This window comes from Staurois parvus, unplaced genomic scaffold (genome assembly GCF_062004578.1).
Source record: "Staurois parvus isolate SC_StPar_1 unplaced genomic scaffold, SC_StPar_1.0 ptg000291l, whole genome shotgun sequence".
NCBI classification, from domain to species: Eukaryota; Metazoa; Chordata; class Amphibia; order Anura; family Ranidae; genus Staurois; species Staurois parvus.
Genome location: NW_028318087.1, coordinates 5,368,311 through 5,395,308, shown reverse-complemented (window position 1 = coordinate 5,395,308; position 26,998 = coordinate 5,368,311). Strand labels below are relative to the sequence as shown.

At 43.1% G+C, this 26,998-nt stretch overlaps 2 protein-coding genes across 5 annotated transcripts in view; one reads left to right on the top strand and one right to left on the bottom strand.

Moving 5' to 3' along the window:
* Positions 1-4,634, bottom strand: part of POLR3A (RNA polymerase III subunit A) — a 117,535-nt gene extending 112,901 nt beyond the window's left edge. For both annotated transcript variants that reach the window (XM_089682537.1, XM_089682538.1), the window contains exon 1: positions 4,491-4,634. In XM_089682537.1, coding sequence (XP_089538663.1) covers positions 4,491-4,531 — 41 coding nt within the window. In that variant the 5' untranslated portion in view covers positions 4,532-4,634. The remainder of the gene's footprint in view (positions 1-4,490) is intronic.
* Positions 4,635-4,921: 287 nt separating this feature from the next.
* Positions 4,922-19,600, top strand: RPS24 (ribosomal protein S24). 3 transcript variants are annotated; one of them, XM_089682541.1, is made up of 6 exons: positions 4,922-5,009; positions 12,176-12,241; positions 12,989-13,198; positions 13,459-13,569; positions 19,211-19,234; positions 19,520-19,600. In XM_089682541.1, the coding sequence occupies exons 1-5, from the start codon at positions 5,007-5,009 to the stop codon at positions 19,211-19,213; spliced, it is 393 nt and encodes a 130-aa protein (XP_089538667.1). In that variant the 5' UTR covers positions 4,922-5,006; the 3' UTR covers positions 19,214-19,234; positions 19,520-19,600. The 3 variants fall into 3 exon arrangements, with proteins under 3 accessions (XP_089538667.1, XP_089538665.1, XP_089538666.1); XM_089682539.1 differs by lacking the exon at positions 19,211-19,234; XM_089682540.1 differs by lacking the exons at positions 19,211-19,234; positions 19,520-19,600 and adding an exon at positions 15,892-15,912.
* The last annotated feature ends 7,398 nt before the right edge of the window (positions 19,601-26,998 follow it).

Below are 26,998 nucleotides of genomic sequence, written 5' to 3'. Positions count from 1 at the left end.
ACAAGAGCAGAGTGGAATCTCAATGGACACTTCACAATATTTTTAGTGAGTTTCAAATATGCCACTTCCTCAGGTTCTGCGAAACACTTAGGAAGAGTCTTAAAGAGTATCCCTTCAGCATAAAAGATATGTACCAGTCTGTTATCCTCCCCTATTGGTCCAAAATAGGTAGCACATAATCCATGGGGCTGGCCCAATATTATGTGTCAGGATGACAGCTATCCTGTGTGACAGTTGTTACTCATGGCATGAAATAAAGTTACCCATTTTAGGAAACAGTTAACCCCTTCATGCCGAAGGGTAAAACAAATCCTAATGCCCAAGCACTATTTTGCAACTTTGACATGTCTTAGTAAATCCGTACATATCACCACAACTACTTTGTACAGCCAGGTGAATTAAACCTTGTTTTTTCAGGACAAATTGGGCTTTCATTTGGTGTGGAATGGTAATATATATATAATTTTTTTATTATGATCATCAAAGGATAACTGGCACAAAATAGTAGTAATTTTTTTTGTTTTTTTTTTTAAGTTTAGCTGTTTATTTCTTGTTACTACCATAACCTACCACCAATGAACAACCTAAAATACATTCTCCTGCTCCTGACAATCGCAGCAATACCACATAAAAACACATTGACACTTTCACTGACACCAATTAAAAAAATTAATAAATAAATCCTGCCCAAAATATACTGACCCCGACCTTTGACCCTTACTTGACCCAAACACTAACCCTAGAACTGACCTAGATCAAATCTCAATCTAGGCATTTTTTCTTTTTTAATATTTTTTTTTCTTTAATATTTTACACTTTTTTCTCTCTCTGAAAAGGCAGAGAGAGATGCAATGTATCTCGCTCCTCCATTCAGAGAGAGGAAACACAGGGGCAGGCTTCACAGCGACTGATCACTGTGATAGCCAATCAGAGGCTATCACAGCAATCAGGTGACATGGAATCGATAGTTCCAGGTCCCAATCGTTACTGCAGGACCCAAGGCTCATGGGAGATATGCATATATGTGGCCCCACGGCATAAACCCAGTGCAGTGAGGCCACATATTTATGTAAGGTCGCCGTTAAGGGGTTAAAGTGGAACAAAATAGCACTTCCTCCAGCTGTTCCTGTCCCTCGCTGGCATCATCTTTTGTGTGCTGGTTTACGGTCATCTTCATTGGATGGAGAGGACTTCCTCCTGGTACACAGGATCGGGATAGCACTGGAAGCCAATTTGTTCAGACAGAGCTCAGTATACATGCCAGGAAACACCGGCAGCAGGCAGGTAGGTGCACCACAGAGCGACACAGGAAATCATTTTGGCTTGTGGCATCAAATAATATAGCGGAGCTTGCACTTTTGGGTGGAACTTCACTTTAACTTGCAGTTATTGGTAATTTTATTGTTTTTATTGTCTTGTTTCCATTCATTATTGTGATTTTGTGTTGTCTTGTATTTTACTCATTTCCCTTTTGATCAAAGTATAATTAAAAAGGAAAACTTTTTGTAGTTTAGTAGAGAGTGCAGAGGAATTCCAACACTAGTCAGTTTTTTGTTAATCGCTGTCTGTGTCACAGTTAGGGAGAGTCACCTTCTCCATTTGTCCTGTTTACCATTATCATGGAAAGTGAAAGTAAAAGAAAATCTTCTGATGGGGACACTAGTTCTGGGAACCTGGGGGTCCCCAAGGAATTCCCTTAATTTGCAAGAATTTCCTCTCACTTCCTGTTTGGCTATGGAACAGGAAGTGAAGGGAAATCTCCTCAATGGAACACAGATGGTGAAAAAATGATAAGGATTAAAACCCTAAGGATTAAAAAACAAACAAACAAAAAAGTTTTGCCTATAGTTCTACTTTAATAAAAGTATCAATCTTTTTACTGAAGAGATGTTACAGGTCTCTTCTGTGATAGAGCCTGCCTGCTCACATGGAACATTAAAGAGTAACTCCACTTTTGCTGAGAAAAACATTCCCTCTGGGTTATCTATGTACATTGCAAGGATTTTAACAAACTTGTTAAATTTCCTCTAGATTTACCTTCAACTATGTAGTGTAAGGGCCTGCCTGACTGCATACATATTGAAAATGGCTGTTTTGTCTGTGTCCATGTGCCGAGTAATTTGTACGGTAGTGATTTTATAAATATCAGTTGATGCACCTGTGGGGCTCTAAGGGAAAGTGGCAGGGTCTGCATCCCGTCTGACAGATCCCTGTACGGGACCCTCTGTGTGAGGTACTGATTCATGTGATCACTGATTGGCCAATCAGAGATTGCACAGAACAGTAGTAAACAAGATGTTACTTCCTGACATTGTTTACTACCTGTGAATGTAGTAAACAATGTCACAGGTAGTAAACAATGATGTTTACTGATGTTATGAAAATTCACAGGTAGTAAACAATTCATAGCAATGATGTTATGAAAATTCACAGGTAGTAAACAATGATGTCACTTCCTGACATCATTGTTTACTACCTGTGAATGATCACAGAGGTCACATGGTACAAAGCCATTCAAAACAGCCTTGTACCATTTACAGTTCTCACAGTATTTCTCAATGGTTGCAAGAATACAGCCAGAGAGAAGGAGAAATGGTTATTTTTACAGCCTTTATGGGTCTAAAAGCAATCAGTGTAAAAAAAAAAATATATATATCTTGATCATCCCCCACAGGTAATAGTGTCACTATGGTGACGGTATGTAAATAAATATAAAATACAGAATACATAGAGAAAAATAAAATAAAAAGGTAAAAACAATTTTTGAAAAATAATTATTTTTCTATAAACTGATTTGGGTTATTTATTTTAACAAAAAGGTAGAATACATTTTGGCCAAAATGCGTGAAGAAAGATTACTTATTTGCAAAATGTTATAAGAAAAACACTTTTTTTCCAAAATTTTTGGTCATTTTCATTTGTATAGCAAAAAAATAAAACTCCCAGTGGTGAATAAATACCACCAAAAGAAGGTTCTGTCTAAAAAAAAATGCTCAAAATGTCATATGGGTACAGATTTGCATGACCGTGCAATTGTCAAAGTACGACAGTGCTGAAAGCTGAAAATTGGCCTGGCCAGGAAGGGGGGGGGGGGGGGGGGGGGGGAGTGTTGTCTGGTACTGAGGTGGTTAGCAACATTCAATTATGATATGACTGGAGTCAATTGTATAAGTTATATTATTTTTTTTTCCTATGACAGTGGAGTTACCCTTTAATATGGAGGGGGGAGGAGGCTAACAAGCATAGCTTTGACTTTTGGGTGGAAGTCTACTTTAAGGAACAGTCCTTCAATGGGCTCACTCATTCCTGTGACAAGGGATTGCCTGCACTCTGGAGAAATCTCCTCCCACTTCCTGCTGTGCCTACAAGAATAAGGAAATGAGTGGAAATCTCCCCAAGGGGGTCTGAGATGTCAAAGAACAACATGGCACCATTGTCTCTATTCTACAAATAGGGTGCTGACCTGTCATGCAATCATTTGCCTGGTATAAGGCATGGATGGCAATCCAAGGGGGGTTGCCTCTCGGGACATTTATGCATGCCAGGAACCTGAGCAGATACAGACACTGCCCCTTCTGCATCATCCATGAGGAAACGTCTCACCACGTTTTCTGGGAGTGCTCTTTTGCTCAGGCCCTGTAACCTGAACTCAAGGACTTTGTACCACAGACAGCCATCACTCACTTTGGGGTGTTGAATGGACGGCGCCTGGCGGGTGCTGTGTTGTTTTAAGGACGCTTTATGGTGCGCCAGGAAGCGCCTCATCCACCAGCGGGAGAGGATGTCCATTGAGGACTGCCGCAGACTGATCCTCAGTCTGCTCAGAGACTATACCTTGATGGACTTTAAGGAGGAAGAGGACGTCTAAAGATCTCCCCTTCCCTCTACTCCCCCTTGCGTGTCTTTGCCCCTTCAATAAAGCTTCGGGCCTGTGTTTTCCCCCTTTTTTCCCTTCCCCCCCCCCCACACACCCGATGCCTATTGTAGATTGTAACATTCGGTTTTCGTTTTTGCATGACTTAGTGATATTAGGAAATGTACTGTGTATTAGGATGCTATGGTTTCGGGGTAAGCGGCGTTATGCATGACGTGTTGGTCTGGGGGATCCATCCTCCACGCACATCACGTCAGGCATCATACCGCTGAGCGAATGTATTTATTTCTGAATGTATTTATCGTATGCTTGGAACTGTATTGCAATGTGGTGCGCTGCGTCGCAGTACAGGGTGAGATGTACCCCGATTACAAGTATCATGTTGTTTTTTTATACTTCTGTAATAAAAGTATCTTTTCAATCAAAAAATAGGGTGTCCTCCAGGACTGCACTGTGTGTACACAGCTTCCTTCCACAGACAAGGCTCTTGTATGTCTCTGTGAACCTTGCCGGTGCCGTCACATGTCCCACTCCTGTGAGTGAGGGAGCAGAGCACACGTCTCCCCCCATGACATGGCCCTTCCTGTCCCCAGAGACCACAGCCAGCAGCACTCACATCTTCTTGGCCACGTCGGTCTCTCGGAATTGTTCCTTCATGTCGGCCCCGTGTTCCAGCCGTCACTGCACTCCTCATCTACCGCTACACGTGAGCTCCCCCTACTTCACAACATGAGGAACACTTCCTAAGCTGCCTATGTCACTTCCGGGAGACCTTCCCCACCACCATAAAGCTGCACGCTGTATAGACAGGCCAAACGCCGATCTACTCTCCAGCGCCACCGTCAGGAATTTGCTATGGTGCGCACGAGGCTCCTTAATAGGCTCCTTTATCCCCTGGTTTCTGCTTCTACTCATTACTACATAAAACATTGCAACAAATATCTTTCTTTTCGTTAGGAACGCAGAAAGCGTTCACTTATAGGCGGGCGCAGTACAGAGATTGATGGTACGTTCCACCAATCGGAGCTCTTCGTCTGGGGTCGTGTGGACACGCCCTCTTCCTGCTGCAATTTGATTGGCGGAGAGGAGTTCGCTCTTTCTTTCCTTCCCCCCTGAGAGAGACGGTGGCAAGATGGTGAGTGTCCGCTGTGGGGGAGCCGTGGGATCTGTGGGATATCCCGGCCATCCGGCCTCGGAGGGGTCTGCTTTCCTGCGTGTGTGTTCTCCCCGAGCCTGGGAGGAGGATGGCTGGGATATCTGCGGACGGGATGTGGTCATGATGAGAGAGAAAGCGCCAAGGGGGAGCTTGGCTGTTGGAGGCCTGCTACACTGTCCGGGGTGAGGAGGCCTGGGTGTGCTGGAGGGGAGGACCTTCCCTGCACTTCAGGTACTAGGCCAGCCCTGGATGAGAGGACCCCGGGACAGGACAGCAGGCACAGGGGGCCCTATGGCCCGGGCTCAGGCTCTGGGCTGGCAACTTGTTCCTATTGAGCAGGGAGGCTGATGAGGCCTTCATCCCAGAGGATGGCTCTGGTGTCTTCCTAACCAATGGTCTCCACACTGTGGCCCTTTGTTTGCCTTTATCCAGCCCTTGGGGCATGATTCCTCCTACTGACACCAACAGTGGGGTATAATTCTTGCCACTGACCCCAACAGTGAAGCACTGTTCCTCTCTCTGATACCAGGGATGGGGCATGAGTCCTCCTACTGACACCAACAATGGGGGTATAACAAACTCCCCAACAGTGGAGCACTATTCCAGTGACACCAGCGCTGGCGTCGGTGGGAGGAAAGCGTGCCCCATCATTGGCGTCGGTGGGAGGAAAGCGTGCCCCATCATTGGCGTCGGTGGGAGGAAAGCGTGCCCCATCATTGGCGTCGGTGGTTGGAAAGCGTGCCCCAACGCTGGAAGCATAACTTCTTCCACTGACACCAATGGCAGGCCACTATTCCTCCCACTGAAGATGCGGCATTGTTTACTCCCTGTGACACCCGCACATTTTGTACTCCCACTGGTCAAAGTCCCCTTGTTTAGAAAGTTTGGAGACCCCTGTTCTAAACAGACCATGTTATTATAATTGCCAACCTCTGCTTATAATATCCGGGTCTGATTATATATCTAGAGAATAAAGTGGTGTTGCGATTTATTTTTTTTATGTCGCTGTATTTTCACTGCAATTTTTCAAACGTAGCTTTTTAGGAAAAACGTTTTTGGATTTTATAGTGGAACCTCACTCTTTCAATCAACACGTACTTTTTCTAAACTATCTACTGCTACCATTCGTAAATAGGAAAGTACACTGCTCAAAAAAATGAAAGGAACACTTTGAAAACCTATCAGATCTCAATGGGGAAAAATCTGATGCTGGATATCTATACTGATATGGCCTGGGTCACGTGTTAGGAACGTAAGGATGCCCCATCATTTGATGAAAATGATCAACCTACAGAGGACTGAATTCAAAGACACCCCGAAAATCAAAGTGAAAAAATGATGCAGCAGGCTAGTCTATTTTGCTGAAATTTCATTGCAGCAACTCAAAGTGGTCCTCAGTAGTTTGGGTGGCCCCCATGTGTTTGTATGTATGCCTGACAACATTGAGGCATGCTCCTAATGAGATGATGGATGGTGTCCTGGGGTATTTCCTCCCAGATCTGGACCAGGGTATCACAGAGCTCCTGAACAGTCTGAGGTGCAACCTGGCGGCATCGGATGGACCGAAACATATCCCAGAGATATTCTAATGGATTTAGGTCAGGCGAGCGTGGGGACCATTCAATGGTATCAATTCCTTCATTCTCCGGGAACTGCCTGCATACTCTCGCCACATGAGGCTGGGCATTGTTGTGCACCAGGAGGAACCCAGGACCCACTGCACCAGTATAGGGTCTGACAATGGGTCCAAGGATTTCATCCCGATACCTAATGGAAGTGACATTGTATAGCCTTTAAAGGTCTGTGTGTCCCTCCATGGATATGTCTCCCCAGACCATCACTGACCCAGCACCAAAACAATCATGCAGAGCCATGTTACAGGCAGCATAACGTTCTCCACAGCTTCTCCAAACTCTGTCACATATGCTCAGGGTGAACCTGCTCTCATCTGTGAAAAGTACAGGGTGCCAGTGGCAGACCTGCCAATTCTGGTGTACAATGCAAATGCCAGTTGAGCTCTATGGTACTGGACAGTGAGCACAGGGCCCACTAGAGGACTTCAGGCCCTCAAGCCACCCTCATGAAGTCTGTTTATGATTGTTTGGGCAGAGACATTCACACCAGTGGCCTGCTGGAGGTCATTTTGTAGGGCTCTGGCAGTGCTCATCCTGTTCCTCCTTGCACAAACCTTCTGGCAATGGCACGTATTGATGTGCCATCCTGTAGGAGTTGGACTGCCTGTGCAACCTCTGTAGGGTCCAGGTATCGCCTCATGCTACCAGTAGTAACACTCACCCTAGCCAAATGCAAAACTAGTGAAAAACAATCAGAAAAGATGAGGAGGGAAAAAAACATGTCAGTGGCCTCCACCTGTAAAACATTTCCTGTTTTGGGGGTCGTCTCATTGTTGTTCATCTAGTGCACCTGTTAACTTTCATTAACACCAAAGCAGCTGAAACTGATTAACAACCCCCTCTGCTGCTTAACTGACCAGATCAATATCCCAGGAGTTTAATTTACTGATCCTATACTCTGATTGAAAAGTGTTCCTTTAATTTTTTGAGCAGTGTATAATGTACTTGTGTTTAACTTTTTTTTTTTTTTGTATTCCTTAGTTTACTTCCTGGTTCTCATGCCTAGGCAAATGATGTCATACATCACATGAGTCTTCAGGAGGGGAGGGAGGGTTCTCAGCCAATGCCTGAGCCAAGGGTAGATGGATTACTGCTAATTATTTGCCCTTATTTTATATGGCCACTACCAGAATTGCCAGGAGGTGTTTTTCAGAATGAATTCTCAGCAAACTAAAGCATGGAGACATAGATGGATGGAGGAGTTTGTTTTGAATATTAAAAATGAATTATGTCGCATTTTATGTGGTGCTCAGATGCAGTGCAGTTCCAGTTTAATGCAAAAAAAAAACCTCACAATACTTAACCCACATTTTTTAATAAAATATGGCTGTTATGCCAAGCAAATAGATACCAAACATGTCATATGTTAAAATTGTGCATGCCCATGGTATGGCAACAAACAATGTAAATTTTATTATCCATAGACAACGCTTGAAAAGCCTTTATAGAGGAGGTGCGAGAATTACAACCCATGATCTGACACTCACGCCAATACCTCACATGTGGGATAATCGTACCTGTTTGTGTGCAGGACTGATGGGTGTGTTCACCTTTGCACACAAGCAAGGGGAACTTATTTTTACAATGTCACTTAAAAAAAAAAAAGTGTTGCTTTTATTGCTGTGTAAGCTCTGGTTCACACTGAATTTGACTTTATAGTCTTGCTACTTTACTCAAAGTTGTGCAATTTCAAAGCTGCATGTCAGTAAGATTTGAGGTGCCACTTACCTGACATCTGTGCGACTTCATGCGCAGTTGCATGTCAGTAAGATTTGAGGTGCCACTTACCTGACATCTGTGCGACTTCATGCGCAGATGTCTATGCAAGTCGCACCTGAACTTGCAAAAAAATGCGCAGGAACCTTTTTTTTTTTTTCTTTTTCAAATTCGTGCAGCATTGCAAAGCTGAATGGTTCCATTGCCGACAATAGGCTGTGACTTGTCATGTGTTTTGGATCTGTCAAATCGCATGACAAGTTGCACTGGTTTGAACTAGGGATTAATGTAAATTTCTCTTATAACAGCAATAAGCATGTGACGGGTACTCTTTATGGAGGAATCTGGAGTCAATAAGACCCTAAGATGCTGACCGTTGGCTCTAAAAAATACGTAATGGGACTAGGCAGCTGCAGGCATCATTCCAGTACAACCATTGAGTCCAGTGACATACCAGGTACCTGACTGGTCAGCAGGCAGATAAATAATTAAGCCTCCTTTCCCTGACGACAAAGATGAGATGAATGGTGTACGCAGGCACCAGCAAGTATATGTTACACTTACATGAAAAGTCCAGCCTGAATCTCTTTGGGTATAAATCCAAATTGTCCAGAACGGGTAGAAGGAAAGAAGATTGCTAGATTCCCCTGTCACACAATCTGTGTTGATGGGGGAATGCCTCCCGCAGCATTGCATTCTGCTAGTGGGAGGTACACAGGGAGCCTTCCTGGCGGGCAGCACACAATGATTACTGTTAGCAGCTATAGCTGCTGGCAGTAATCAAATGTAGAAAAATCTGACAGACTGGTTGTGCCCAAGTCAATCCTATCAGCCTGCCCATACATGGATCGAATCTTGACCAGTCCCTGCTGAGCCAGCTGAATTTGATCCATGTATAGCTGGCTTAAAAAAACTTCTTTTTTTTCTTATCTTGTTTCATATTCGATCCTACCCCTTTCCTGCATTCTTGCTTAAGCAAGAATAAGATGAATTCTGCTCTTGGGACTTCCCCTTCACATATCCCAGGAAGCATCAGTCCACACAGTGCTATAGGAAGAACCTGGCGGTGTCATTGGGGGGTGGCTGCAAGTACAAGGAAGAGACGGCCAGCTCCTGATGTGTGTTTAACCACTTGCCTACAGGGCACTTATACCCCCTTCCTGCCCAGGCCAATTTTACGCTTTCAGCGCTGTCGCACTTTGAATGACAATTGCGCGGTCATGCAACACTGTACCCATATGAATGTTTTCTCATTTTTTTGAGACTGCTTTCTTTTGGTGGTATTTAGTCACCTCTGGGGTTTTTTATTTTTTGCTAAACAAACCAAAAACCACTGAAAATTTTGAAAAAAAAGCAAACATTTTTTCTTAATTTTTGTTATAAAACTTTGTAAATAAGTGATTTTTCTTCTTCACTGATGTGCGCTAATGAGGCTGCAGTGATGGGCACTGATAGGTGGCACTAATGGGCATTGACAGGCATCACTGATGGGCACTGAAAGGCAGCACTCATATATGGCACTGAAAGGCAGCTCAGATAGGCATTGATGTGCACTGGTAGGCACTGATGGGCACTGGCAGGTGGCATGGATGAGCACTGACAGGTGGCACTGCTGGGGCTACACTGATCATCAGTGCCCTAATGATCAGTGTACATGTCCCGTCTGAGGAATGCTGATTACCGGCTCTCAGCTCCTCTCGAGCTGTCAGTGTGACAGCTCGTGAGGAGAGAAATGCCGATAATCGGCATTTCCCTATTTACATGCGATCAGCTGTTATTGGATACAGCTGATCACCTGACCGAGCCAGCATCTTTCGGCTCTTTCCGTTGATTTCACTGATCGCCTCGCTGCGTGCTACCAGATCCGCGCATGCGCGGTTAGAATGGGAGGACATCATATGACGTCCTCCCAGAACGAGAGAACCACCTTGTGCCCATCATTACTTTATATGGCGGGTAGGAGGCTGTTAAAAAAAAAAAAAAAAGCGGCAATGCAGGACTTGGTGTGTAGCAACTGATCACAGCAGAACAATGCTGGATTTGCTGTGTATGTGTTCAAGGATAATCCCACGTAAATGTCTCCAAGAAAATATATAATTACAGGCTATTCATGAAAACAAGGTTTTTTAAAATACAAACGCAAACTCTTAAGCTTTACTTTTTCCTTTTATATGCTTAAAAAAATGAGCTATATTGTTTCCCAGTAAGTGAAAGCCATATGGTGGAAAGGTAGGACTCTGATCCTTGCTGCTGTATTCCCTGAGATACACTATTGCCAAAAGTATTGGGACATCCCTCCAAATTATTGGATTCAGGTGTTCCAATCACCTCAATGGCCACCGGTGTATAAAATCAAGCACCTAGGCATACAGACTGCTTCTGCAAACCTGTGCTATAAGTCCATCCTTGAAATTTCCTTTCTACTAAATACTCCACAGTCAACTGTTGGTGGTAGTATAACAAAATGGAAGAAGCTGGGAACAGCAAGTAGGCCAAGAAGTGGTAGGTCACGTAAAATGATAGAGTAGGGTCAATGCATGCTGAAGTGCGCAGAAATCGCCAAATGTCTGCGGAGTCAATAGCTAAAGACCTCCAAATTTTGTGTGGCCTTCAGATTGGCACAACAGTGCATAGAGAGCTTCATGGAATGGGTTTCCATGGCCGAGCAGCTGCATCCAAGACTTACTTTACCAAGTGCAATGCAAAGTGTTAGATGCAGTGGTGTAAAGCACTATAGCAGTGGAGACGTGTTCTCTGGAGTGACCAATCACGCTTCTGTCTGGCAATCTAATGGACATGTCTGTCTTTGGTGGTTGCCAGGAGAACGGTACTTGCCTGACTGCATTGTGCCAAGTGTAAGTTTGGTGGAGGAGGGATCATGGTGTTGGGTTGTTTTTCAGGGGTTGGGCTTGGCCCCTTAGTTCCAGTGATGGGAACTCTTAAGGCGTCAGCATACCAAGACATTTTGGACAATTTCATACTCCCAACTTTGTGGGAACAGTTTGGGAATGGCCCCTTTCGGTTCCAACATGACTGCGCACCAGTGCACAAAGCAAGGTCCGTAAAGACATGGATGAGCGAGTTTGGGGTGGAGGAATTGACTGGCCTGCACAGTCCTGACCTTAATGTGATCGAACACCTTTGGGATGAACTAGAGCGGAGACTGTGAGCCAGGCCTTTTCATCTGACATCAGTGCCTGACCTCACAAATGCACTTCTAGAAGAATGGTCAAACATTCCCATAGACACACTCCTAAACCTTGTGGACAGCCTTCCCAGAAGAGTTGAAGCTGTTATAGCTGCAAAGGGTGGGCCAACTCAATACTGAACCCTACGAACTGAGACTGGGATGCCATTAAAGTTCATGTGCGTGGAAATCAGGCGTCCCAATACTTTTGGCAATATCGTATATGTAAGAAGCCAGTGGGTGACGAAGTTCACCAGCATCTACTTCTACTCTAATAAAAAATGTTAGTTGGGCTGAATCTTTAATATTTAGATGGAATAATGGTAATGACTGGTTCACAATTTCTGCACAGTAAACTGCTGCCTTTTACCATGCCGCAAGTGTCCGTTCTGGTCAGCGGTACCATGTGCTTTTAAAGGTATGAGCGTGGTTGACATCAAATTATAAAGCAGTGTAGTGGGAACTGTTAATCGGTAGCATGATGGCGCTAGGTTTGGCTGTGTACTGGGACATGTCTTGTGCTTGTCCAAACTTTGTGTTTTTGCAGAAGGATTATTTGGTTGTTTTGTCCTAAATGTGTGACCCTTTTTGTTTTAATTCATTTCCAGAACGACAGCGTCACTATTAGAACTAGGAAGTTTATGACCAACAGACTGCTTCAGAGGAAGCAGATGGTAAGTATTTGAAAACTGATGTTTTGTATTGAGCATGTCGTGTATATAACCATATCAAACTTGATAACTTCTTAATAGAATTAAAGTGTTACTATACCCACAACAGTAAAATCAGTCTGTGTATGCTGTAAAGCATGCTTATTATATTCACTGTGGAACCTTAGGGGTTAGTCCTCTGCATTGTTTGAGCCTGACTTCTCTGATCCTCTCCTTCTTCCAGTGCCACCCTCTTATCTCCTGATAAGACCAGAAGTCACTCTGCACATGCTCAGTTTGGTGTGTATTGCTAGAGTTTTTTTTTTTGGGGGGGGGAGAGTGCATGTGATCAGCACAGGGCCAATAGGCACTATCCAGGGGTCAGAGGTCCTGCATCTTCCTAGAACAGAATGAAAACTCCTCCTATAAGGTTTAACCAGTGCTCCGTTTGACACTCATAGAAGTCACAAGACTGCTCTAATTGCTGATGAGAAAATTTATTTAGTAGTTTATATTTACTAAAATAATTGCATTTCCATGTTGTGTGTACTGTGGGAGACCTGATATAGTGAATGCAGGGTCCTGGGTTTAGTAACACTTTAACTAACACGATTTCAGATGCACAGTTATCAGATGTATTGCGATGTTATATGGGATTACCATTGTTGTTTAATTGGATTTTTCTGAACTCAAGGTTTTGTACTTTCTGAACACCTGTGTTTCTTTTGCATAGCAAAATGTCTGCCTACTAATTTTTGTTTTGCTTTCCAGGTCATAGATGTCCTTCATCCTGGAAAAGCCACTGTCCCCAAGACTGAAATCAGGGAGAAGCTGGCCAAAATGTACAAGACTACCCCAGATGTGATCTTTGTATTTGGCTTTAGGACTCATTTTGGAGGTGGCAAAACTACCGGTTTTGGCATGATCTACGATTCCCTGGACTATGCAAAGAAAAACGAGCCCAAACACAGACTTGCCAGGGTAACTACTGGGGGCAGTTCAGTTATTTGACATGTAAAACAAATTTTGGTAGAAGTGACAGGTGAAGCATTTTTCCTGTTGGGAAGTAGTTGTCAGAATGCAAGCTATTTACTACAAACAAGGGAGCCGTCGGGGAGTCCCCCTTGGATATTTTATTGCGCAAGACAATACTAGGCCCTTCAGCGTGTGTGCGCGTGCATGCGTGTGTAGGTTATTTTATGGTATCTGCCCTTGTAAACACAGACTTCTTTCTTTTAAAGCATGGCTTATATGAGAAGAAAAAGACTTCCAGAAAACAGCGTAAAGAAAGGAAGAACAGAATGAAGAAAGTCAGGGGCACGGCCAAAGCAAACGTGGGTGCTGGTAAAAAGGTAAGAATATGAAGCTGCAATGGAAACATCCTTAAATGTGTTGCAGTTCTGCATCAGTAATCATCATGTCTCTCTCATTTCCATTCTCACAATGTTTTGGAGTACAGAAGGTAAAACGTTTTGGTAGAGAGAGGTTTTTGGTAGCATGGCAGAAATTATTTTCAAACCTTTGTAAAAAACCACTGTTGGTTGTCAGGATATTCAGGAAATCGTTTGCCACTGATGAGGTCTCATTTTAAATACACCTGCTTTTGTGCTACATATTCCTGCCCTGATAGTTTGCAGAGGCAGAATGCTTCTGAAGTGCTTTTTCCCCAAATAAGTTAATGGATACAAATAGCAGTTCTGTTTACAGAATACCTTTTATTGTATTGGCATATCCAGTAGAATCCATTGCATACATCTTCATCATACCATACTTTCCTGACAATCTCATGACTTGACATGTAGACTTGGTGAAAAAAGAGATTGGCACAAACTCCATGCTCAGTTATTTGGTTGGAAGTAATATGTTCATTCTTGTTTTTAAAGCAGATTTAATACATATGGCAATATAGCATTTTCAGTCATTGCTTATAGGTAAACCAGTGTTGCTGTCTTTTTTTTTTTTTTTTTTTTTTTTTTTTATTTAATATAACCTTTTGCAGTTTTATTTCATGCTAAACATTTAGGACGAGTTCAAACCAGGACACTTGTGTTCCATGTAGTCCACTATCACAGCCCATTCATTTGAATGAGTTGCAGAACGCATTGGAACATGGAAAAAGTTGTACGAGCACTACTTTTTTAGACTGCACTGCACCAACCTGCATGGAACTATGGTACCATGCGATTTGGTGGCTACAAACTTTGTGTATGGGGGTGCCATTAACAATTGGTACCCGCACGCTCTCGCAAGGGTGGCATGTTTATCATGTCGTGCGAGAAATGTGCACAAAACATGCTTTTCCTGCATCACATTTTGGTGTGAACTGGCCCTTCAGCCATCTTCATGAATCTGCAGATGAAAATGTTAATTACTACATTAGAACATGAACAGTCCATTTTCTGGCACAGAACATGCTCACACTGCTTACAAGATGTCCCTGGCACTCCCAGCATGCACCATGAGCTTGAGACTGCCTGAATTGGAAGGTTCTGTAACTTTGCCATGTCATAACAAATTTTTGAAAGTAAGATTTCTAATACTCTGTGACAACACTGGTTTTATGAAGGTTACAGTGCAAATAATGGGTCATGTTCATATGGTAGATCTGCTTTAAAAGCCAATCATAAATAACTGAACCTTGGACGTAGTAGGCTTCGTGCACACTGGGCGTTATTGCTGCTTTTAATGACATCTGTCATGGTGTGTTTGTGTGGGGTTTTTTTCTGCCCTTCTAAACACCCCAACATCTTAGCCTATGTGCCCATGCACACATAGGCTTTTAGAGGAGTTGAGGCAGAAAAAAAAACACTGCCATTGTGTCCAGGAGCAGCGGCATTTTGGCAGGGAAAAACAATTGACGCGTGTAAACGCGCATTAAAGTATTTAAGCTTTGGGGGGTTTTTGTTTAATAGCAAACATGTTATACTTTCTCTGTGCAGTGGTTTTGCATGGAGCAACCCTGACCCTGCTCTTCTCAGCTCCCCAGCCGGAGCTCCTGGCTCCCTCCCCCTTGATCAGTGCCCCCGATAGCAAGCTGTTTGCTATGGGGGCACTGGTGCGTTCTTGCTCCCGAGCCCCGCTCTGTGTCCATAAGACACATAGAGCCACAGCTTGACCCTGCCCCCACGCTCTCCTCATTGACTCACTGACTGTGATTGGCTTTCACTGCTCTCAACCTATGAGGAGAGAGACCAGGGACAGCTGAGGCTCCCATGCACATCGCTGGATTGAGAGGGTGCTTAGGTAAGTAATAGGGCTGTAGGGGGAGCAACACACAGGTTTTTAACTTCATGCATAGAATGCGTGAAGGTAAACAACCTTCAGCCTGTACCACCACTTTTAACGCTAGGTGCGTTTTAGCGCTTTAGCATTCATTTCAGTATCCAAGATAACTATTCTGGCCATTGAAATGATTTACGCCCAAATACTTGATGCAGCTAAATGCGTTAAACACTTTTACAAGCATTTTGTTTTACGCCAAAATGCTGCTGCCAGGAGTAAAGGCGTCTAGGACAGATAAAGAAACGTCCAGTGTGCTTGAGGCCTTAGAGGTAGTAACCTGTAGTAGTCATACTGCATGACTTGCCTACCAATTATTCAGCATTACTAGTTGGGACCATTTTGTCTGATTATCTCCTACTTTTGTTTCACACTTTCTTGGAATCTTCCTTCAGAAATGATCAACAGGTACAGTGATTGCATGAGTGTGCATCCAAACCTCACCAGCCACACACTCCTAATTAGATCTGCATGTCTGCTAGTTTGTGAGCTTCATTGTACTGTTAGTTGTCTAAGATGCTGCTGTATTGAATTGAGCTGTTCAGAAGAGTTAATGGTGAAAAGAGAAAAGCCTACTTGTAGTGCAGCACTTATATTTGTAGGATCGAGAATTTAAGCATTGAAAATCAAATGCCTCTTGATTTTAGGTCATTTGTTACGTGTTTGTTCACACTCTGCATCTTGCAATACAAACCGAATGCAGGCAAATGCAGTTACCAGTGTTTTCATATGGAGCTATCTGTCCTATACGTGCTATCATGCCATGTTATGAGAGAAAAAAACCTAATGCGCTGCATTTTTGGGTATATTGTCTTGCAGTCCTCATTCAAAGAAACTAATTGGGATCTGTCAAAAATGTAGCACATCTGAGAACACACAGCAGCATACTTTGCTTAATGCATTATGTTGTGAACAAATCCTCGCATAAAGTATTCAGATCCCCATCACTTTTATTCAATTTTATGTTGCAGCCTGATACTACAGTTTTTTTAAATTCATTGTTTCTCATTAATCTACACTCGGTACCCCATAATGACAAAGTGAAAACAGAATTTTAGAAATGGTTGCAAATGTATGAAAGGAAAAGCTGAAATCTCACATTGGCATAAGTATTCAGACCCTTTGCAACAACACTTGAAATTTAGCTCAGGTGCCTTCCATTTCTTTTGATCTTTGCTAACCCTAAGTTCACATATATGCTGGTGGTGCCGCTGCGGATCAGCACAGAAATGCAGACCCGTGGGTGCCATTCGTTCTAATGGCACGCCGCCCGCACTTGAAACTGCACTGGGAACCAAGGTTCCCGTGCGGGCTGCGTTTTCCAAAGAAGTGCAGGGACTTTTTCCCTGCGTGGCACGGGAGTCCATTCAAATGAATGGGCGCTTGTGCCCGTGCAAAACGTGGCCCGCGTGGCTGTATATATGTGAACCAGGGGTAAGATGTTTCTACATCTTGATCGGAGTCACCTGTGGTAAAGTAAATTGATTGGGCATGATTTGGAAAGGCACATGCCTCTCTATAAAAGGCCTCACAGCTGAAAATGCATACTGTATCCGAGCAAAAGCCATGGGGTCAAAGGAACTACCTGCAGAGCTCAGACAGGATTATTGCAATGTACAGATTTGGAGAAGGGTACAAAAACGTTATTCTGCACTGAAGGTTCACAAGAGCACAGTGACCTCCATAATTCTCAAATGGAATAAATTTGGCACAACCAGGACTCTTTCAAGAGCTGGTCAACCAGCCAAACTGAGTAATCGGAGAGAAGTGCCTTGATAAGAGGTGACCAAGAACCCGATGGTCACTCTGACTGAGCTCCAGAGATCCTGTGTGGAGGTGGGACAAAGTTTCAAAGGGTCAACAATCGCTGCAGTCCTCCATTATTCTGGGCTTTATGGCAGAGTGGCTAGACAGAAGTCTCTCCTCCCTGTAAAAAGCATGAAAGTCCGCTTGGAGTTTGCAAAAAAGGTTAAAGATGGATAGTCTTCCACACTTAACCTTTTCTTGGCACTGATCTTACCAGTACTCATTAAAACTAAAGAAGTGATTAAGTTGTCCAGTTGAACATGACCACCTATTACAATGTATACCATGACCTAGATACATTTTGTATGCAGTCCTTTATCTGCATATTTGTTTCAAGGCATAACACACGTTTGACCCATTGGATCAGTATTACATTTTCAGAGGTTAGCAGTGTGGCAATCAGTGTATTTTTGCCATCACAGGTTCTAATTCTAGCATCTTAACCTAAACGGCTTTTGATTGGAGGGGTGCTGCCAGGGCTTTCCTCTACAACACATTGCTACCAGCTCTTTTTAGTAAGGTGGGATTCCTGAGAAATTTGAACATTTTATAAACACTGTCACTCTGCTAGACATTAGATGGATCCTTCTCATTCCACATCATTTTGCTGCATGGCATATCAGGATTCCCTGTACACTTACTGGATATTTTCTTGCACATGATGGGACCATTCACCAAGCACTGGGTATAGAGTGAGAAGATGCAGACACTGAAAACCAGTCTACTTAATAGCATACAGACTCCACTGCTTGTGTGGTATCCATGGTGGACAAGCTTGTGGTTTTGTATTTAAAAAGCAGACCTATTGGGAAGTACCAGGTCTTGGAAAGTTGTTCTGAAAAAAGCAAAGCTACCATTGCTGACATCTCCTTAAAAATGACAATTGTCTGACTGCCTCACCTAAAGCTGACCATTCATTATACAATTTTCTTGTACAGTTTTCCTTAGATTTACCAAAACCATATAATATGAGGTCAAACCTAAACACTTCCAATTAGTATACAAGCAGGCAGGCCTTTGCACTATATAGTTGAATATAAATCTAAAGGAAATTGTATAATGTATGGCCAGCCCAAGTTGCTCACCTAGAACAAGCATGCTGTTACTGATATCGGGGAAAACCAATTAGTCCTAGAAGTCCTAATCTGTTTGCTCTAGCCTGGTTTAGGCTAGATTCACACCTATGCTGTTTGCGTTTGATCTGTTTCTGTGGTGTGTTTAGCATTTTTGACATGTTTTTATGGGGGGGTGGCCATCTTGATGTTGAGCAGATTAAAAATGCAAAACATAAAAAACCGCATTGCATGCATTTCTGCAGCATCTCCATTGAAGTCTATTGAACCAAAACATAATGTTTTGCTTTAAAAAAAAAAAAAAAAGTCTGACCCTTTCCAAAAATCGCACCAGGTGAAAACGCAGAGATGTGAATGTTTCCCATAGGAAATCATGTTAAATGAACAGTAACACATTTCTGCAAAATGCAAAACTCTCAGGTGTGAACCTAGCCTTAAAATGTGCGGAAAACTTTAGAGAACAATACTGCACCTCACCTCTCCCACTTTGCCAAAATAACAGTCATTTTTGGCTGGACCTTGGCTTTGAGCTGCAAATAATATATGGATAACTTTTTCATTCTGGTATTTATTTTTTGACCTTTTTTTTATGTATATTTTCAGGTTTTAGTCCCTCCATAATTTTTGAATATTTTAATTTATTTTTGAGAAGCAGTTACCCGTCGTGTAGCGCTGCTGCAGGACCTTTGATAGCAATTCAGTATAGCTGATGTAACTTGGCAAACATTTGCTTATGTTTAATTCTATATAAAATGTATTCTATTTTCTGTAAAGTGTTCTGATTTTTTTTTTTTTTCTTTCTTTTTGCCTCTCTTGTCTTTTGCTGCCGCCGCAGTGAGTTTGGTTCTAGTTTTCACAGGTATATAATAGTTTGCAATGTGTGAGCATGACTGCATGATTAGTGTGTGTGTGTGTGTGTGTGTGTGTGTGTGTGTGTGTGTGTGTGTGTGTGGTTGACACCACAGAGCTGGACCTAATATTTTATGTTAGCAAAACAAGCATTGCTGCATGAGTGAATTGTTAATATTGCTTGTTAACAGGTTTAAGTTATAATGAAAACATTTCTTCTCATAACCCTGCTGTCTTTTTATGATGTGCAGAAAACATTTTATGACATCTAACCATTTTTTTATTTTCTTTACAGAAGGATTAAAGGATCCCAGGAGGAACTGTCTGAAGATTGTACTTTATTCCAGGATCTTGTAATAAAAATTACAAAAATTGATTACTGCCTTTTTTTTGTGGTTTTTTTTTTTTTTTTTTTTTTTTTTTTTTTTCCTGCAAATCCCTAATATTGATGTATGTTTTGAGATGGGCCCTCGCTGCTTAAGGCAGTCAGTCAAAATAAAGTAGAACAAAACCCTTATAAAATACTTGGTGTAAGCATTGAAAGTTTGCGGTATTAATTTTTCAATATAAAATGTTTCCCCTTTTTTGTACATGCAGTATTCCTCCATTTTTGTACACCATGTACACTTTTTTTTTTTTTTATTATATATACTTTACTGTGGACATGTGTAGAAGCCAAACATGTTGTGGGAACTACAGCATGATGTGTCAATGCACTGGTTGCTTGCACTCCAGCTCGGGGGGGGCTAGAAAGGGCAAACTGTGCTTTTGGCTTAGCTGAGAGTTTTCAGCCTAGAACAGGAACTGTGACTAAATCTTACTGGTATAATATTTTATATCTAGAGTTCAGATAATGTAATGACCATAATATTTCAAATTATCCTTTTTACAAAGTACTCCCTAGGTTCTACATCTAGAAATATATGGAAGAAAATGGCTGATTATATGTGAAACGCTTGGGCCCTTGTCCCCTTTGCTGAAATGCATTCTATTTTGAAGTGTGTGTGTGTGTGTGTGTGTGTGTGTGTGTGTGTGTGTGTCTACTAAATCTAGAATGACCTCCAAAACAAAAGTAACTGATAAATGAAAAGGGCCCACTCACATCTGCGCAGTGCACTTTATTTGTGATGCTACTGAACTCTATTTAAAATGTGTTTTCATGAAAGTACATCAAAGATGCAGCAAGCAGATTTTTTTTTTTTATGCACCACACCTAAAACACACAGGTGTGAGCCTGGCCTACATGTTTTTAGCTGGGATGGGAGGATATGAATTTGAGCAACCTGAGGATTTATTTGGTGTGGGAGTTCTTTAAAAGATAAATTCAGTTGAGCAGGAATTGTTAATGCTGTGCGCCTCTGCATATGTTACAATTTACTGGTCTACAGGTACCCTAAAATAAATGTGGCTAATCTTTTATATAGAGTATGTGCATACATTTTTAAAAAGCAAAATCTTAGCAAGCATTAAAAGAAGCTGTCACAACCTAACCTGAACAGGATAACTGCAAATCTTTTGGATAAGTCTTCTTAGTGCAGTGTTTTTGCCCTCCTCTGCTGTGCTGGAGACTATACTGCTTGCACTAGACTACCGGAAGTCACCATGTACTTCACAGCTTTTCTAATCGGAGATTCACCTCAAACTCTTATCACCAAGCACCTATCATATAATTAGCTTCTGTCAAGAACTGATATTTGTCCAATTGCCTGGTTACCAGTCCCAGCTCCGTCTTTGGGATTGTTCTGTCTGCTACCTGCCTTTTGTCTTGCATGACCAAGCATCCTGTATGCTTATTCTGTCACCATGTTCCAATGTGATCTACTGTTGCTCTTTCAGATGACCTTGTGTCCTGTACAGTGAAGGAAATTCGTATTTGATCCCCTGCTCATTTTGAATGTTTGCCTACTCACAAAGAAATGATCAGTCTAAAAAGCAAATGGTAGGTATATTGTAACACAGAATGTCAACAACAAATTCAAAAGAAATGCATGTCTAACAAATTATGCACTGATTTGCATGTTCTTGAGGGAAATAAGTATTTGATCCCCTATCGTTCAGCAGGATTTCTGGCTACCAGGTGTCGTTCATACAGGTAACAAGCTGAGATTAGAAGCAGTCTCTTAAAGGGAGTGCTGCTAATCTCGTTTTGTTACCTGTATAAGACCCCTGTCCACAGGAGCAATCAAACAGATTCCAAACTCTCCACCATGGCAAAGACCAAAGCGCTATCCAAGGATGTCAGGGACAAGATTATAGAGCTACACAAGGCTGGGCTGCCAAACTATTGCCAAGCAGCTTTGTGAGAAGGTGACAACAGTTGGCGCAATCATTCGCAAATGGAAGAAACACAAAACAGCTGTCAGTCTCCTATCACTCTTCTGGTGCACCATGCAAGATCTCACATCATGAAGTGTCAATGATCATGAGAACAGTGAGGAATCATCCCAGAACTACATGTGAGGATCTTGTCCATGATCTCCAGGCAGCTGGGACCACAGTCACCAAGAAAACAATTGTTAACACACTACGCCGACAAGGATTGAAATCCTGCAGTGCCCTCATGGTCCCTCTGCTCAAGAAAGTACATGTCCAGGCACATCTGAAGTTTGCCATTAAACATTTGAATGATGCAGAGGACTGGTTGAAAGTGTTGTGGTCAGATGAGACCAAAATCAAGCTCTGTGGCATCAACTCAATTCCCTGTGTCTGGAGGAGGAATGCTGCCTATGACCCCAAGAAAACCATCCCAACTGTCAAACCTAGTGGTGGGGGGTTTTTTCTCCTAAGGGGACAGGACAAAGGGACGATGGACAGGGCCATGTACTGTCAAATCTTGGGTGAGAACCTACCCCTAGCCATGGGTCTTGTATGGGTGTTCCAGCATGACAATGACCCAAAACACATAGCCAAGGCAACAAAGGAGTGGCTCAAGAAGAAGCACATTAAGGTCCTGCAGTGGCCTAGCTAGTCTCCAGACCTTAATCTGATTTGAAAATCTGTGGAGGGAGCTGAAAGTTAGTTGCCAAACATCAGCCACCAAACCTTAATGACTTGGAGAGGATCTACCAAGAGGAGTAGGCCAAAATCCTTCCTGAGATGTGTGCAAACCTGGTGGCCAACTATAGGAAACATCTGACCTCTGTGATTGCCAACAAGTACTAAGTCATGTTTTGTGAAGGGGATCAAATACTTATTTCCCTCATGAACATGCAAATCAGTGCATAATTTGTTAGACATGCATTTCTTTTGAATTTTTTTGTTGCTATTCTGCCTGTGTTACAATACACCTACTATGAGATTTTTAGACTGATCATTTCTTTGTGAGTGGGCAAACATTCAAAATCAGCAGGGAATCAAATACTTATTTCCTTCACTGTATCTCTGCACCTGTTTCTGCCTGCCTGCCTTTGCTTTTATTAGCTCTACTTTCAGTCCAGTCTATATTAGCAGTCAGGTAAGCCAGGCATCTCCCCCTGCTGCCAAGAGAGATCCACTAGCTATTCAACACAAATCCTCATTGACCTCAGTAGCTCGAGCCACTGTGGAAGAGTTCATCCACATAGTTTACACTAGAAGCACTGACGTTCTTGTTCTGCAGCCCAGCTTCCAAGCCAATGGCTTGGCCTGTGATGTGAAAGAAATGTTGATGCCTAATGTTGCGGCAAACTGCGCCACCACTCTGTAAGTGCATGTCACTCCTATCAAAGTGATAGTTGACACCCCCGAGTCATCAGACAAATCTAAGCCCTAAAGAGGGCTAAGCCTCAAAATTAAGGTGTTTCCCAACATTCACCAGAACTAGTGTCTCCATTGAAAGATTTTCCCTCTATTCCTGGTCCAGTGACAACACAAAATTTGGTATTTTCGGTGATAATGGTAAACAGAGCCCGGATGTATTAGAAGCCCCCCCTTCTTCCTTACATAAGTTGCATCATCTCGTTCATGTATAAAAAGAGCGTCTCACGGTGTATTAACTTTATAAATTATTCACATTTATTTAGAATATTGCACTCGCATAAATTAGGATAAAAATGTGCTTTCACAATAAGATCACATAAACACTTCCACGTGCGTCACTTCCTATTCCATCTGCCTGCAGTCACTGTCACGTGACTTCATCAGGGGATTGATTCATATGGAGAAGAGGGAAACAGAGTGCCTATAAGGAGTAAGACAGAGATATGCATATACAGTCAGGTCCATAAATATTGGGACATGCACACAATTCTAACATTTTTGGCTCTATACACCACCACAATGGTTTTGAAATGAAACAAACAAGATGTGCTTTAACTTCTGACTGTCCGCTTTAATTTGAGGGTATTTACATCCAAATCAGGTGAACAGTGTAGGAATTACAACAGTTTGCATATGTGCCTCCCACTTGTTAAGGGACCAAAAGTAATGGGACAGAATAATAATCATAAATCAAACTTTCACTTTTTAATACTTGGTTGCATATCCTTTGCAGTCAATTACAGCCTGAAGTCTGGAACGCATAGACATCACCAGACGCTGGGTTTCATCCCTGGTGATGCTCTGCCAGGCCTCTACTGCAACTGTCTTCAGTTCCTGCTTGTTCTTTGGGCATTTTCCCTTCAGTTTTGTCTTCAGCAAGTGAAATGCATGCTCAGTCAGATTCAGGTCAGGTGATTGAATTGGCCATTGCATAACATTCCACTTCTTTCCCTTAAAAAAACTCTTTGGTTGCTTTTGCAGTATGCTTTGGGTCATTGTCCATCTGCACTGTGAAGCGGCGTCCAATGAGTTGTGAAGTATTTGGCTGAATATGAGCAGATAATATTGCCCGAAACACTTCAGAATTCATCCTGCTGCTTTTGTCAGCAGTCACATCATCAATAAATACATGAGAACCAGTTCCATTGGCAGCCATACATGCCCACGCCATGACACTACCACCACCATGCTTCACTGATGAGGTGGTATGCTACTGATGAGGTGGTATGCTTAGGATCATGAGCAGTTCCTTTCCTTCTCCATACTCTTCTCTTCCCATCACTCTGGTACAAGTTGATCTTGGTCTCATCTGTCCATAGGATGTTGTTCCAGAACTGTGAAGGCTTTTTTAGATGTCGTTTGGCAAACTCTAATCTGGCCTTCCTGTTTTTGAGGCTCACCAAAGGTTTACATATTGTGGTGAACCCTCTGTATTCACTCTGGTGAAGTCTTCTCTTGATTGTTGACTTTGACACACATACACCTACCTCCTGGAGAGTGTTCTTGATCTGGCCAATTGTTGTGCAGGGTGTTTTCTTCGCCAGGGAAAGAATTCTTCGGTCATCCACCACAGTTGTTTTCCAAGGTCTTCCGGGTCTTTTGGTGTTGCTGAGCACACCGGTGCGTTCTTTCTTTTTAAGAATGTTCCAAACAGTTGTTTTGGCCACGCCTAATGTTTTTGCTATCTCTGTGATGGGTTTGTTTTGTTTTTTCAGCCTAATGATGGCTTGCTTCACTGATAGTGACAGCTCTTTCGATCTCATCTTGAGAGTTGACAGCAACAGATTCCAAATGCAAATAGCACACTTGAAATGAACTCTGAACCTTTTATCTGCTCATAGTAATTGGGATAATGAGGGAATACCACACCCCTGGCCATGGAACAGCTGAGAAGCCAATTGTCCCATTACTTTTGGTCCCTTAACAAGTGGGAGGCACATATGCAAACTGTTGTAATTCCTACACCGTTCACCTGATTTGGATGTAAATACCCTCATATTAAAGCTGACAGTCTGCAGTTAAAGCACATCTTGTTCATTTCATTTCAAATCCATTGTGGTGGTGTATAGAGCCAAAAATGTTAGAATTGTGTCCATGTCCCAATATTTATGGACCTGACTGTACATCATTATTAAAGAAAATTGGAGGTGAGAGTTCTGGGGGCACTAAGGTGGCACAAGATTGCACAAAGTGGATCTTCAGCACGGGCACTTTTTAGAAGCTTTAGTGTTGGTCACATATATGATATATGGATTGATTGATTTATTCAAGCAATTTATTGATTTTCACATTGTTATTGACTTGATTAAGCACTTTTTATTTATGGCAATGTGTAATTTAACAAGAAAGATTTGTTTATTGCTTTATTTTACATGGCATATATTTTGATGTTTTGTTTTTATCACTTTATTGCACATTCATGTGAGAACACATATTGATGTCAGCTGCAATGTATATTTACGAATACTCGCTGCACACTAATTAGTGGCGCAGGAGTTTTCATTATTGTATTAGTAGTGCATAAGCCGATTCTTCCTCTGTAGCACCAGCTCCTGTCCCTGATGAAGTGATACCAAGTGCACTTCACCTAGGACCTATAATGGCAATTTACAGCAAAGCGCAGCTAACCTGCAGGAAAGCCACATTTGCTGCACCTCTGCTCCCATTTACATCTAAACTCCTCGAGCGCCTAGTCTACACCCGCCTATGCTCTCACCTCAACGACAACAACCTCCTCGATCCCCTACAGTCCGGCTTCCGTCCCCTACACTCCACCGAAACTGCCTTACTCAAACTCTCCAACGACCTGCTAACCGCCAAAGCTAATGGACACTATTCAGTGCTCCTACTCCTTGACCTCTCTGCGACCTTCGACACAGTCGACCACCCCCTCCTCCTCAAAAAACTACACTCCCTCGGCCTCAGAGATTCTGCTCTCTCCTGGATCTCATCCTACCTGTCACAATGCTCTTTCAGCGTTACCTATAATGCTACCACCTCCCCCTCACTCCCCCTCTCTGTTGGGGTCCCTCAAGGCTCTGTCCTCGGGCCCCTTCTCTTCTCCATCTATACCTCCTCCCTTGGCCAACTCATACACTCTCACGGCTTCAACTACCACCTCTATGCCGACGACACACAAATCTATCTCTCAACCCCCCACCTCACCCCCTTGGTCTCAGCCCGAATCACACACCTACTGAGCGACATATTAGACTGGATGTCGCTCCACTTCCTTAAATTGAACCTCTCCAAAACCGAGTTTCTTGTCTGTCCCCCAGCCCGGACACCACCCCCCATTGATTTCTCCGACACATCCAACAACGCTACCATCAAACCCGCCCTGCAGGCCAGAGTACTGGGTGTCATTCTGGACTCCAACCTATCCTTCCAGCCCCAAGTCCAATCTTTAACAAACTCGTGCAGACTCCACCTCCGCAACATCGCCAAAATCCGCACGTTCCTAACCCCAGAAACCACTAAACAGCTCATCCACTCCCTCATCATATCACGACTCGACTACTGCAACTCCCTCCTCACTGGCCTGCCTCGCCGCTGGCTATCCCCTCTTCAGTCCATCCTGAACACGGCTGCCAGACTCATTCACCTTTCCAACCGCTCTGTCTCCGCCACCCCCCTCTGCCAATCCCTCCACTGGCTTCCGATTGCGCAACGGATCAAATTCAAAATCCTAACGCTGACGTACAAAGCTGTCCACCATACTGCCCCGAACTACATCACTGAACTAATATCCAAGTACCGCCCAGCACGCACACTCCGCTCCTCACAAGACCTCCTTCTCTCTAGTTCCCTGGTCTCCTCCTCCCATGCCCGCCTCCAGGACTTCTCCAGGGTGTCACCCATCCTCTGGAACTCCCTGCCCCAACCCATCAGATTATCACCTACTCTCCTCTCCTTTAGGCGCACCCTGAAAACCCATCTCTTCAGGGAAGCCTACCCCACCCCCTGCTAACTTGCCGACCTCCTCCACTCTTCCTACCACTCCATCCCCCACAGCTATCTCCTCCTGTGCCACCAC

What these genes read in the sequence shown, in the direction of transcription:
- RPS24 (XM_089682539.1), top strand. An exon ending in TGCTTCAGAGGAAGCAGATG is followed by an intron (nt 12,242 to 12,988) that starts GTAAGTATTTGA and finishes TTTGCTTTCCAG; the next exon opens with GTCATAGATGTCCTTCATCC. An exon ending in CCAAACACAGACTTGCCAGG is followed by an intron (nt 13,199 to 13,458) that starts GTAACTACTGGG and finishes TTTCTTTTAAAG; the next exon opens with CATGGCTTATATGAGAAGAA.